This window comes from Rhinolophus ferrumequinum, chromosome X (assembly GCF_004115265.2).
Source record: "Rhinolophus ferrumequinum isolate MPI-CBG mRhiFer1 chromosome X, mRhiFer1_v1.p, whole genome shotgun sequence".
NCBI lineage: Eukaryota > Metazoa > Chordata > Mammalia > Chiroptera > Rhinolophidae > Rhinolophus > Rhinolophus ferrumequinum.
In genome coordinates, this window is record NC_046284.1 from 2,370,589 (window position 1) to 2,385,377 (window position 14,789).

Here is a 14,789-nt window from a genome sequence, read left to right on the forward strand (position 1 = left end):
AGGAAAGGTGCCCCTACACTGCTCACTGATATATTAAGGGGGATGCTAAGGGCAAGGGATGTGGGGTCTAGTATGGGCAGGAGAGAGAGGACTTTGGACTATTACCTGGAGAGAGAGATGAAGTTTACATCAGTCTCCATCTCTGGTTGCTATGTTTCCGTCCCCAGCATCTTATACCCAAGGTCCTCTGAGTGCTCAGATTGGTGGCGGTCAGGGGAGAAGAATAGGATTCTGGGGAGGGGTTGGCATGAACTGTTGCTTTATAAATAGTTCAGGTGCTAAGAGTTTGGAAAGCAGATTAGTGGCTAAAAGATTAGCAGGCTCTTCATGTTGGGACAGGGTTGGTGTAGGAGTTTGCATCTGATGGTGTTAAAGGCAGGGGAGCTTAAGAAGGGGAAATACAGGTTTAGGGCAATGTGAGGCCTTGAACCGAAGGACCAGTATCAAAGTGGAGTCAGGCCTTAAAGCAAAGGTATGATGAGAGATAGAAACAGAAGCGGTCAAAGTTTAAGCCATTGCGTTTCTGAGAAGAGAGCTTTGTGTCACACTCGTCTTTCTGTATCTCTTGATCATCTATTACAGGCCACACAAAAGCTAAGGGCATGGAAAAGGGTGCCCCTTCCTCACCCCCTACCACTTAGGACATGGGACTCTTGGGGCTGATGTCTAGGAGCCCTGATTATCCCTGCTTCTGTGCACAGCAGGAGTCAATCTCCCGTAAGAGGGAGTGGAGGAAGGGGAGGGGAGGATGAGTGCATAGAGCTGTGTGTGTATTTGAGCCTTGAACTCCTTTTCTTGTTGGAGAGGAAGGTAACAAAGGATTCTTGGCTCAGGAACAGGATGTTGCACTTGGAGGCAACAGGCCATTACATGTGCATCTGCCCCTCTCGGAGAACTACTCCCCCAGCTCTTGACTCTCTCCAATCCCTGAAACTAAGTCCACACTACAGGCTCTAAGCAGCTTCCCTTGCCTCCTACCGGTCTCACCACTCATGGCATTAGAGATATTTCTGTCTTACAGCTGCCATGATCCCCACAATGGCAGCAACAAAAGCAACCTTTCTTATTTGACTATCCTTCCCATAGGGCCCAGGCCCAGGCTTCATGCACTTGGAGAATGTAGAGACAGACCTCCAAGGTCTGGGGATGCAGGGCCCTACCTGCTTCCCCTCCCCTTAGAGCTGGCTGGTCTTTAGTATCTAACCATAGATTGAGCCTTCAGCTCTCCACAATGGGTTGTTCTTTCCACGGAGCATGGCTATGGCTGTGGCTCAGAGGCTGTCCTGTATTCCCTTTGCACAGCCGGCTGGGTTAGCCTTGCCATTCCTTGCCAGTATGCCTCCCAGGCCCTTGTCTTTTACTTGCTGTAACTGTCTCCTTCTCAGGGATTTTCAGGTAGAGCTAGAAGCCCAGGCTCTGCAGAGACCACAGTGGGATTGAAACTAATGCTGGACACACAGGAAAGAGTCATATACTCGCCAAGGGCAATGCCTGTGAGGAAGGTGAAAAGTCAGAGTGAATGCACTTTTGGACTAGCCTGCAGCCCATGTTTGTCTTCAGACCCACGCTTGCGGCTCATTCCCTCTTTCAACTCAGGTCCATGGTCCTCTCAGCAGGAAGAAATTGGATGTGGTAGGTCTTGAATTCATTATTATGATTGAACTCAAATCATTGTTTCTTTTCCTGGGGTGTGAGCATTTCTTGATTGAGGTATAATTTACGAACAGAAAAATGCACAAATCTTAATTGCACAGCTTGATGAAGTTTTACCTACTGTGGTAGGCTTAATATGGCCCCCAAAGATATCAGGTGCTAATCCCTGGAACCTATGAATGTCACCTTATATGGCAAAAGGGACTTTGCAGATGTGATTCAATTAAGGATCTTGAGATTATTCTGGATCATCTGGGTGGGCCCTAAATGTAATCTCTAGTCTATAAGAGGGAGGAAGAGGGACACAGAAAAAGACTTGACCACAGAAACAGAGATGTGAGGACTGAAGCAAGATGCTATGCTCCTGGCTTCACAGACGGAGGAAGGGGCCGTAGTCAAGGAGAGCATCTATAGAAGCAGGAAAAGGCGAGGAAGCGACTTTCCCCAGAGCCTCTCAGAATTGCAAGGTGACTTTTGCAGCTCACATACAGCCCTGCTGACAACCTTGATTTTGGCCCAGTGAAACTGTTTTTGGACCTCTGACCTCCAGAACTGGAAGAGAATGTATGTGTTGTTTTAAGCCACTGAGTCTGTGCTAACTGAGTACAGCAGCAACAGGAAACTAACACACTAATGTATACATACATGTAATCACCACCCAGATCAAAATATAGAACATTTCCATCTCCCTAGAAAATTCCCTTCTGCCCCTTCCAGTTAGTTGTTTCCCAAAGAGAACTATCACCACAGTTTCATTTTGACCAAGAGCATTTGCATTTTACAAGGAGGCAAGAGTAAGAAGGCAAAGGAAGTCACCCCTAATTATGGAGTCTAACCCCTGTTGATTGATGGGTGGGTATTGTCAGGTCCTTACCCACCCTCACTCTGCATTCCCCAATGATATTCCCAACCAGGCCTTCCAGTGAGGAAGTTTAGCAGACAGGCTTGTTTATCAACATAATAGCCATATCCTCCTTCCTTTTTGTGGGCAGAATCCCAGTTTTTAGGTATTCTACCCCCCTCCACGTGGTATTCTGCTCTTCTAAGCCCGCTATGGTCATTTCATCCCCCTTTCCAGTGCTGGTTTAGTTATGGGCATGATGAAATTCAGGCCACTGAGATGTGAGGGCAGTACGCTAGGGGGATTCTGGGAAAGGTTTCCTGAGTGACAAAAATGAGCATCCAGGGAGACAGGCCTTCCTGTCCTATCACTGAATATTGCCCTTTTTGGATGCAATGTCTGAGCTGCAGCAGCCAGCATCTGATCATGAGAGTTGCTAAACAACATGCCGAGGGATGCAGATCAGAATGATGCAAAGAATCAGGATTCTTTAGGACATCGCTGAACTGTTGACTTAGCTAACTCCAAAGGTGCCCACTCCTGGACTTAGACACCAGATAATAAATTTCCTTATTTTCAAGTCAGCTGAGTTGGAATTTTCTGTTATTACACCTGAAAGCATACCAGTAGACTTCAGTGGGCTCTGGCTGAAGGCTCTGGGTCTACTGTGGGGGAGGGAGGATTGGGAGGAGATGAACAAATGAGGATAACCAGGCATTATGTGCCATAATCCCAGTAGAAATCAAGTGTAATAAGAATGTGAGAGAGAAATTTTGATTAGAGAGAGATCTGTATGCTGGAGTCTCATTGTTCATTATAATTATTCATAACTTGTAAATTAAATCATGAGAGTGGATGTTGAGAGAGGAAGAGAAACGGGGAGGGGTGGGGTGGAGTTAAGGAGGAAGAAGGAGAGGGGAGGAGAGGAGGGGTATAGAGAGTGGCTCTAGGAGTAAGCCTTAGGGAAAGGACCCATTTGGGGGAAACAGGACACAAAGGAAGCAGGGAAGGAGTCTGAAGGAACATCCAGAGGAATAGGAGAAGCAGAGTGATGCCCAAGTCACAGACAGAAATGAGGAAGAGAGCAAGTCGGGCCATTGCACTGGGCAAGTCTTTCCTTCTGGCCCCAGTGACAGTAGAAGCTAGCTCCTGGTTCGGGAATGTTGGGTGAGGTCTTTTCCTGAAATAGCCACTGGGTGGCAGTGGTGGCAGCAGCGACAGCTGCAGCTGTGTCCAGGGACTAGCAGAAACCTGGCAGAGATTGCTAAGCCAGTTTGAAGCAGTGGTTGCCAGAAGCTGACTCTGGCCGGGGCTTTCCTACCATGTTTCCCCAAAAATAAGACCGGGTCTTATATTAATTTTTGCTCCAAAAAGCACATTAGGGCTTATGTTCAGGGGATGTCATGCTGAAAAATCATGCTAGGGCTTATTTTCCAGTTAGGTCTTATTTTCGGGGAAACACGGTAGTGTAGTGGACACTGGACTGTCCCCTTGGGTGCACGACAAGCCTCCAATGACACTTATCCTCCTCTGAGGAGGCCAGCTTCACCCCTGGGAACAAAGTCATGGTACAAAATGCTTTATAGACTAAGCAGCATTTTATGGTTTACAGAGTGCTTTCACACCTATTAAGCAGGAACCCCTAAAAGGTTGGTATTATTATCCCCATTTGACTGGTGAGGAAACTAAGTTACAAAGGAGTGTCCAAGGTCACACAGCTGATGTGTGGATTTGAATTCAAGTCCATCTGACTCCAAACACTTGGGCCTTTTACGCAACATCACAGCAGTCAGCTGTCCAGGACTCAGGCAATGACTGTTTCCTCCATGTCTGCATTTCATCTGCCCCCTCCCCCCGCCACGGGACAAGCGTCTCTGGGTTTCCCCCATCCAGGTTTCTGGGCCTTCCAGGTGTTCTAGATTCTAGAGCCTCCCTTGCAGGCCTGCCTCCTCCTCTCACTCCCAGGATCCAGCTGAGCAGCATTCTCAGCACCTGAAGATCAGGTTCAGAGTCCCCATCGCTTCCCAGCTCCCTTCAGAGTGGGTTCTGCTCCAGCCTGCCCCCCACTCCCTGGCCCAGCACTACCCACCTCATCCTCAGGTCCTTCAGGCCCAGAGCTTGGCCCCTGTGCCTGAGACTTCCATGATCATGAAGCCATAGTTAGCCCCAGGAGCCCCAAGCCCAGGACGCTGGACAATTGGGCATTCCCTAGCACTTGGCTCTCAAACATCTAGGCTTGGTCTCTGCCTTCTCTCCTGCATTTAGAGCAGAGTCTCCTGGAGTGATGGAAGTGAAGGGTGGAGTGCAGAAAGGGGTGGCATCTAAGGGAAGCTTGTTGGCTAGCCTCTGTGGGGAGGGGTGAAGTGCCCCCTTGCTGCCCCCTCACCATCTCCTCTCACGTGGGTAATAGGCATGTTGAAATATTGACAGGCTGCAGAATGAACTCCAGATCTTTCCTCAAACCTGCCCCTCTCGCAGACGTCCCCATCTCTGTCACCACTGGGTAACTCCATTCTTCCAGTTGCTCAGGTCAGAAATTTTGTTTCCCAACGTGTATAGTGCGTGGGTTGGACTAGATAATCTTGACAGGCCTTCCCAGCTCTGACAGCCTTCCAGGGCGGGAGGAGGGACAGGCCCCAACCCCAACCCCGCCCCCTTGGAGATGCCCTCTGGCTGCCAAGGGGAAGGGTGACAGAGTCAGCTGGGCTCAGCTTCAAGGGGACCAGGTAGGAGACTTGCCAAGTTTCTTGGTTAAGGGTGGTGATGGGGCTGCTGGGCTGGACCGGGGACAGAGGTAACTGTAGTACAGAGACAACGGGGGCAGGTGAGAGGAAAGGTGAATGCACTGTGTGGAGACATGCTCTCTTCACAGGGACACAGCTGCTTCTGATGAAGTGGGAGGCACTTGGGCTCGGGGCACCTTCCCACAGTGGAGAGTCCTGGTAGACGTCCAGCCCTTCAGCTAGCCAAGCTCTGAAGGACAGTCAGTCGTAGAATGAGAACCACCCAAACTACCGACTGCCCTCCTGGGCCCCAGCACTGCCGTTGCCCACCCCTCCCCTGGCTGGACTATGGACTAGGGGAGCTCGGCCTGCGGCCCGGCTGGCATGGGTTGCACCCAGATTTACTCCTCCTCCCAGCTCCCACTGAGGCTTCGCCCTCTCCCTCCTGATTCTCTGCTTTTTTTTTTTTTTTTTTTTTTTGCCCCAGGTCGGGGCTGGGGAGGGGCACGGTCAGGGGAATCCAGCACCCTCACTTCTGCCCTTTCTACCTCTAGGGGTACCATGGCCAGTGCAGACTCGTCACTGCTCACAACCCTAGTCCCCAGCCCAGATCCGGGCAAAAGTGAGGCAGAGCCGCAGTGCGGGTTTAATGAGGAGTTCAAGTTCATCTTGCTGCCTGTGAGCTATGCGCTTGTCTTCGTGTTGGGCCTAGGCCTCAATGCCCCGACCCTCTGGCTCTTCCTCTTTCACCTCCGACCCTGGGATGCAACGTCCACCTACATGTTCCACTTGGCCTTGTCAGACACTCTGTACGTGCTGTCACTGCCCACCCTTGTCTACTATTATGCGGCCCGCAACCATTGGCCCTTTGGGACGGGGCTCTGCAAGTTCACCCGCTTCCTGTTCTATTGGAACCTGTACTGCAGCGTCCTTTTCCTCACCTGCATCAGTGTGCATCGCTACCTGGGCATCTGCCACCCTCTGCGGGCACTGCGCTGGGGACGGCCGCACCTCGCGGGCCTCCTCTGCCTGGCAGTTTGGTTGGTCGTAGCCAGCTGCCTTGTGCCCAACCTGTTCTTTGTCACAACCAGCCCGAGCGGGGATTCCATCCTGTGCCACGACACCACTCGGCCTGAGGAGTTTGACCACTTCGTGCACTTCAACTCAGCAATCATGGGGCTGCTGTTCGGTGTGCCCTGCCTGGTCACGCTCGTGTGCTACGGGCTCATGGCCCGGCGCCTGTACCGGCCTCTGCCAGGGGCTGCCCCGCCGTCCTCTCGGCTGCGTTCTCTCCGCACCATCGTGCTGGTGCTCACTGTCTTCACTGTGTGCTTTGTGCCTTTCCACATCACCCGCACCATTTATTACACGGCGAGGCTGCTGAGAGTCAACTGCCGGGTGCTGGACGTCATCAACGTGGTGTACAAGATGACCCGGCCGTTGGCCAGTGCCAACAGCTGCCTGGATCCCGTGCTCTACCTGCTCACCGGAGACAAGTATCGAAGGCAGCTGTGGCAGCTTTGCTGCGGCGGTGCGCCCCAGCGCCCCATGGCGGCCTCCTCCCTGGCGCTGGTGTCCCTGCGTGACAATAGCAGCTGTAGGTGGACAGCCACACCCCAGGACAGTGGCTGCTCTACCCCTAGTGCAGATAGACCGTAACACTGGAAGCCTGGAATGGGCAGGGCAGAGGTGAGGGAACCCAACAGTGTCACCTGACTTGGCTGCTTCCTCCCCTTCTCCATACTCTGCTGACAGCCCCTCCTCCTGAGGTTAGGGGACACCAGGAAATCATGTATGGCCCCATCTCTTGCAAACCCTTCAGTTGCCCTCTTCTTTTAAGCCAAAGGCAGCAGCACCAGCCACTCTCTTCCTTTACTTCTTTCTCTTTCTTTCTGTCCTGTTCCTGGGGTCCTGTTTCTTGACCCTACAAGGCTTCCTGGACCTCTTCCCCTGTCCTCCTTCCACCTACCTTTCCCCCCATGTCCTTGTATAGCATGCATTCCTCCAGCCAGACCACATTCAACCTGAGGGGTGGAGAAGCTGGACTATTCTCGGGACGGGTCTGACTTATCTGATAGCCAGAATCAGGAAGTAGTGCCACCAGCATAGCACAGATGTCAACGATGTGACATGTAGCACCCACACCCACTTACTGCTTTTCCCTTGCAGTCTGGATAGTCTGGCCTACCGAGGTGCTGAAATAGGGCACAGTCCCACAGGGCCTGTGTGCCAGGGTCCCCACATGCACTTGGAGGCACAGCACTGTTGAACTTGAGTGTAGCCATTAGGTAGAGAGGGAGCCCTGAGTCTTACCATGGGCTGGGGACCCTGAAGAGCCTCACGGGGCAGGGCCCCAGCTGCTAAGGGCCTTTGGAACAGGAATGGGACTGCACCTCCTTGATGATGTTTGCTGAGAGCGTATTTGACAGTTGTCTGTACTTAATGAAAGGAAACGGGGATGGCTCAGAGTGAGAGGGAGGAGCGCTCTTGTCTTTGGCTGTGAGTTCCAGCACCAAGGGGCAGAGCAGGTTTGTGCAGAGCTTGGGGTGGTGACAGGGCTCGATGCCAGAGCTGGTTCTTCACAGGTCTCTTCCCTTTCTCTAGCTCCTGCCCTAGATAAACAATGAATCTCTCACCAGATCTTTCAGAGCAGGCTTTAGGGTTTTGAGGCCAGGGCAGGGCACTGGGACTACGACAGCTCCCCTCAGTCTATGCAGTCACCCCCCTGCCCCAGCACCATCTGAGGGCGTGCAGGCATATGGCAGTGGGGAATATAGAATATGGGGAGCTTCTGGACAGGCGTTTTGTAGAAGCTCATAGCTGCTCTTCTAAGCCTCCGGTCTTTTGCCCCACCGTGCTGACCTGCCTCTGATCTTACTTGTCTATTAGCTTCCAAGGGGCATCTCTGAAGAGTAAGGGTGGGGCTGGTCTGCAGACAAAAACGATTTCAATGCTCCTGTGCTCCTTTGCATTCTTTGAAGTGCTCCCTCTTCTAGCTACTCTTCTCCTCATCGTATTCATTTCACTGTCATTACTGGTAAGAGTACCATAAACCCCATTCCCTCACCACGTTTCCTTCCTACACTTTTCTGTACCTAGAAGAACACAAATTACCTCATAAGCAAGATCTTTAATGCTCTTGTCTCCACCTTCGCCCCCTTCGACTTTTCTAGGATATCCCTGTTGCATATCTTCTTTAAAGATTTTCATAAAGGCAACCCAAAAACATTCCACTATGACAACATTAAAGGGAATTTTGAAAGAAAATATTCACCTATACTTTCAAACACTAGACAATTCTTTTTGTTTTTTTCATGTTCCATGCGTTTTCAGTTTGTATGATACATACATCTATGTTTGATATAAGTGTAATCATAGTGTACACATATTTTTTAATTCTGCAAAAAACCATTTTATTGTAAATACTCTGTGCTACACAGTCTTTTATATTTATTATTTCAATGGCTGCATAAAATTACATCCATCAGTAGATTATATTTTATTCAGTGACTCCCCTATTCTTGGACAGTAAGGCAACTCCCAATTTTTTCTGTGCTTTGAACATTTTAATGCATGCAATTTTTTTCTTCTTTGTAATTCTGTTCCTAGGACAAGTTCCCAGGAGTGGGATAACCAGATCAAAGAACATGAATGTTTTTATGGATCTTGATTTTCAAAAGGACTGCACACATTTTCAGTGCCATAGTGACACGTGAATGTTTCAGTTCCCGGGCAGCTCTAGCGTTGGACTTGACAACAAATCTTTTTGGATGGCTTAAACATTAATTTATTAATTTCATTTCTTTGACTACTCAGGGGATTGAACACTTTCCCATGATTACTATTTGCATTTCCTCTTTTGTGAACTGTCTGTTCATATCCTCAAATTGGCATCTTAGTGGTATTCTTATATATCTAGATATATTTTTTATTTAACATACGTATTAATCCTTTGTCATATTTGATAGAAATGTTTCTTCCATTTACTGTAATATTTTACATTTTAGTTCCTTATTTTATCCCCCTGCTTCAAAATTTCTCTCCTCCTACTTTTACCCCTTCTGACTTCCTCTCTCTGTGCTGGCTTCTCTTTATCGTTTTTTTTTTTTTATTAAAGTTTATTGGGGTGACAATTGTTAGTAAAGTTACATAGATTTCAGGTGTACAATTCTGTAATACATTATCTATATCTCACATTGTGTGTTCACCACTCAGAGTCAGTTCTCTTTCCATCACCATATATTAGACCCCGTTTACCCTCTTCTAGAGTCCCCTTCCCCCCTTACCCTCTAGTAACCCCTAAACTATTGTTTATGTTTATGAGTTTTTTTTCCTTCATTTGTTTGTCTTGTTCTTTTGTTGTTTTCAGTTTTATATCCCACATATCAGTGAAATCACATGGTTCTCGACTTTTTCTGTCTGGCTTGTTTTGCTTAGCATAATAATCTCAAGATCCATCCATGTTATTTTACTCCCTAAAGAGAACAGAATTCCAAGTTCTGTCATAGTTATAGCATTTGTGGATTATTTAATCCCCTCCCCACATGACCCTTGATTTTTCTCTCGGAGAGAACGTATATGTGCGTGAATACAATTCAGTTGACTCATAGCCCATGAGAATACCTCAGAAATCTAGGGTTTGGGCACCCCTTCACTTTACAGAGGACAAAACAGGCCCAGGAGATATGACCTGGCAAATTAGTGGCAGAGCAGGGACTAGGCTTCAGCTCTCCTGACTCCCAGAGAGCCTTCCATTATGCCATGCCAACTCAATTCTAGGGCTGTACTTTCTCCCAAACTCTCACTGGACAGTTTCACTTGGATTTTCCATTGTTATTTCCAACCCACGATGCCAAAAACTAAGCTCCCTGAACCAGTTTCGCTACCTGTCTTGCTCATTTGTCTTCATGGCATCTCCTTTCCTCAAGTCTCCTAGGCTTGAAAACTCTCAGGCAACTTCAACTCTTCTCTCTCTCTGTTTCACAAAATTCTGGCACTTTTTTCTTCATTGTGTCAATTACAATTGGCCTTCCTTTATGATCTCACTGCTATCATTTTAATACTGGCTTTTGTCACCTTATCCTTGATTAATTGTCCCCACCTACTAACTAGCCTTCCTACCTCAAGTGTCTCCTCACAGGAATGCATCCTATACAATCCATATTGCCAGATTAATTGGCCCAAACATTGCTTTAACAGTTTCACTCTCTTACTCAAAACCCTTTCATTGTTCCCCCATTGTCTACAAGACAAGTCAAACTTCTTTAGTTAGAAATTCATGGGGGCCTTTTCCATCTAAATTTCCATTCTCCCCCAGTACAAATCTGTCCTCTCCAGCTAATTTGATCTCCTCATTCTTTCCCCAAACAAGACTTGCACTTTGTCTCCTCTGCACCTTTATTCTGCTTATCCTCCACACTAGAATACTCTCCCTTTCTCTCCTCACTGTCTTTTTCCTACCCAGTTTCCAAGGCCAGGCTTAAGTCTTAATTCCTCTTTGAGGCCTTCTCTGTTGACTCTTATCCAGTGAACTTCCTGGTCACTCCTGCAGTAATTTATGTCTATGTCAGTCATTTGGCACTTTTATTGTCTTTTGATATTACTTACACTATTATTTTGAATTGCTATTTAATTCTTTGAATATGTTTGTTTTGAGTTCCCACCTGTGAACCCCTTGAGTTACTGTGATAGAAAGGAAAAAGCATAGGACTGAAAATCAGAAGACCCAAGTTTGAGCCCTGGTTATAAAGTGGGCTCAAGTATATCACTTGGGTGAGTCACTCAGACTCTCTGAGCCACAATTTGATTATCTGTAAAATGAGGATCATAAACTCAGTGTTAAGCACTTCAGATTGTGGTGAGGCTCCGCAAATGTAGAGATCTAAGCAAATCTAAATAATTGTCGTTATATCATCCCATTTGCTTAATAAATGTTTGCTGAATGATTACATGTCAGCAATTCAGTCTGAATGTTTCTTCTCCTGGGTTTATTCCCATGTTGAGAGGCATAGAAACCTAAAGATCTAGGGGCACTTCAGGGACAGTGGAGGTAGGGCGAGCACTGGAAAGATATTTTGAAAGAATGCAGCCTGTCCAGCATCTCTCACATCCCACTACTTGGCCCACGTGTAAGGCTAACCTGGAAGTGGGGAGGAGAAGAACGTGGTACGTCTGAGCTTCCACTTTCCCCACATTTTCCACTACTTCATCCCATAATCCCCAATTGGAGAGGATAAGTACTTCACCTAGGACTCCGTTCTCCTTCACTGATGTGATGTAAATCAGCATTTTGGTGAAGGAGGTGATGAGGAGGAGTAGAGAAAACAAGCAATTTTAGTCAGATAACCAGACTTGGCTTTGAATCCTTGATCTGCTACTCACTAGCTGTGTGATCTCAGACAAGTTACTTAATTTCTCTGAGCTTCGGTTTCCTCATTGGTAAGTTGGGGACAGTAATACCTATTCGGCAGGGCTGTTGGGAAATGCTGGTGGAGTAATAAATGAAGAAACATCATTTACATTTCCTTGCGTGGGAACCCCTTTTCAACAGTTTTCAACTTTAGTATATCTGCATGAGGAACCAGGATTTGGGGCTGCTTGGAAGTGATAGTTAAGATCATGACAAAGAATGAACCCTTGAGTGTAAGAAGCAGAAGGCTAAGAACTGATCACTTTAGTGATGGATTGGGAAGAAACAGATTGGGACTCTGGCATTGTATCAAGGGAAAAAGAGTTTGAAAAAGGACTTATAAAAGTTATTTTAAAAACCCTTTGAACAAAAGAAAGATTAAGAAAGTAGGCAAGTGTCAAATGCCTAAGAGAATTCAGGGAGGATGAGACACTCAGAAAGATAATGAAAAATACTTGATTTCCTGCCAACCTGGAACTATGCATACAAAAACTATTAGCCAATGACATTAACTAAAGAGGCCAATCTCAAATAGCTTTTGCCACCAAGATCTGTTCACATGTATTTATACTTCTCTTTCCCTTTGAGTTCATAGGTGCCCCTACCTCTTTCCAAAAATTTAAGAATGACCCCCTGAATGGGTTACTTGCCAAAACCTACAGAGCTGAGATTCCCAGTATGAGCTGAAATGTGGCTTGTAAACAAAATGAAGTGCAAAAATACATGAGTACAATCAAAAAGCAAGTCTGTCTATGAGGGCACTATTGTGTGTGTTTGATTGCCAGCGCTTATGTATTTAGGTCACAAAGTGGAAAGAAAACAAATTGTCCCTCCTCGAGTCAAAGCGTAAATTGTTAATACATGGGAATTGTCGGAGAACCAGCTGTACTTGGAAAACTCAAGAGAAAGATCAACAAATGCCCTCTCAGGACATCTTGCTGCTGCTGATACCTGCTCAATTTGTGTGCTTCTCATTGATATTTCACTTACTGCTGTTGTAAGCCTCATTCCCTTTACTACATCAATAATCCTTTACCTCCAATGTGAATAAAATATTTCTTTTTACCCACTCAGACTTACTGGATTCGTTTGTCAGAGAGTAGCCATTGCTTTGGTTCTTTGAGGATTTAAGCTAGTTTGCGTTTATCAGTTTTTGTCATTATTCTTTTCTCTAACGCAGTTTCCTAATGCATATGTTCCAGGATAGTAAATAATAGGTGTTACTAAGTTTTTTAAAGGATTTGGTTAAACAATGTTAAGCAGATTTCTTTACTACAGGATTTATCTAGAGCCTTTAACATCACAATGTCCGCTGAATTTCTAAGAGGAAGGGGTTCAGTATGTGATATCTACCAAACTTACTGACCAAGGGATCTTTTCTTCCTTCCTTCCTTCCTTCCTTCCTTCCTTCCTTCCTTCCTTCCTTCCTTCCTTCCTTCCTTCCTTCCTTCTTTCCTTCCTTTTTTTTCCTGAAGTGCATCTCAAGAACCTACTGTGCCAAGACACACTTTAGGAGACACTGCTCTAGTAAGAAAAATCTAATATCTTCATTCCACTTAATCAGAGAGCAAGAGTTTTCTTATATCTCCTGCTCTCCTAGATTTGTTGTTCTCCACCATGGGTGGATACGGAACAAAAAAAAAAAGTACTTCCCCCACCCCCGCAGGAAATCACCTTGCTTTTCAAATCACAAGAAAGGCTCCTTCTCCTTCTCCTAATAAAAAGTAAAAAAAAAATTTGCTGCAGACCTTTCTCTTTTGAGGTAGAGTGTACCAGTTAGGAATGCATTTGACTGCATGTAAATAAACCCTATTGTGGTAGCTCAACAAAATCGGTGTTTTTATTTGTTTGTTTGTTTGTTTTTAATTCTGAGGTAGGCAGTCCAAGGGTGGGTGCAGCTGCTCAAGATAATCTTTACAGCTTCCTGCTTCACCATCTTTTCAGTGTGTGTTTTTCATCCTTATGGTTGTAAAATGGCTGCTCAATTTCCAACCACCTTGTCTGTGTTCTCTGCTGGAAGAAAGGAGTAAGAGCATAAGGCGAAGAACTAAAAGATCTGATCAATGAAATTGTTTTTCTTTGTTAGAGAAATAATAGCCCCTCTAGAAACCCCACCCAGTAGACTTCTTAGCTTAAATTTCATTGGCCAGAGTGAGGTCATGTGACCACCCTGGGCTATGTGTATGGGAAGCTGGGTTCATTGCTGCCCCAAACAAATTTGGGGTTGTCTGAGTAAGGAAGATGGAGATAATGGGTAACCATAACATAAAGACCACCATAAAGAACGTTAGAGAATCACTATTCATACCTTGGTGTATATCCTTCTAGATTCTTATGCACAGATACAACGGCCATTATAGACCCATTTTGGCCAAGTGCTGAATGGCCAACTGTTGAAGTCAATATTCAGCTGAAGCTCAGGACAAAGTTAAATATTATTATCCATTTTAGCGTGAATCTCTGGGACATAAGAATAAACTGAGAGTTTACATAAAAGTAAATATTACTGCAACTTAAAGTCTTCAGTAGTAATTTTTTAGAAATTTGACATAACAGTGCAGGAACTATGACGTCTTAGCACCGTGCGCTGCTCAGTTGTTTCTATGCTCACTATTTCGTACATTTGACATATTAAATAAATGTTCACTTTCAGCTGAAGTCACTGGAAGAGCATGACTCATGGCCTAAATGGAATTAGGTAACTAAAATTTAAATATAGTTCCCAAAATTTATGCTAGTACATTAAACAGTTCTATAAAGATTAGAACTGAGACATAATTTAATCTTTATGGTTAACATTTTCATAAACACTTATTAGTTCAAAAAGCATTCTTTCTAAAGTAATCTAGATAACACATTCTCCCTCAATGTTCATATTAATTATCAATCTAGTTCTATATTTCATTAACTACTTGAAAGGTCTTAATTGTTTTTGTGCACAAAATGAACAGTTTTTACAATTATCATAAATTATTAACTGTTACAATTATATATATAATCATATCTAATCAGCATAAAATCATGATATTATGAACGGGATGTTATTGGATTTATTATTAATATCTGAATATATACTTTCAAATATAGATAAACATTCTAAACATAATTTGGAGTTGAAAACTTCTATGCTTTAAAATTAAAATTTTATGAAAGCTATATATGT

General features: G+C 45.5%; 1 protein-coding gene across 1 annotated transcript; it reads left to right on the forward strand.

The window, feature by feature from the left end:
* Window positions 1–5,177: 5,177 nt before the first annotated feature.
* Window positions 5,178–8,460, forward strand: P2RY4 (pyrimidinergic receptor P2Y4). The gene is made up of 2 exons (XM_033113280.1): window positions 5,178–5,220; window positions 5,772–8,460. Exon 2 carries the CDS (start codon window positions 5,779–5,781, stop codon window positions 6,874–6,876), a length of 1,098 nt encoding a protein of 365 aa, XP_032969171.1. The 5' UTR covers window positions 5,178–5,220; window positions 5,772–5,778; the 3' UTR covers window positions 6,877–8,460.
* The last annotated feature ends 6,329 nt before the right edge of the window (window positions 8,461–14,789 follow it).

Bases quoted from the DNA above. Each gene is read 5' to 3' on its own strand.
- P2RY4 (XM_033113280.1), top strand. From the start codon at position 5,779: ATGGCCAGTGCAGACTCGTCACTGCTCACAACCCTAGTCCCCAGCCCA.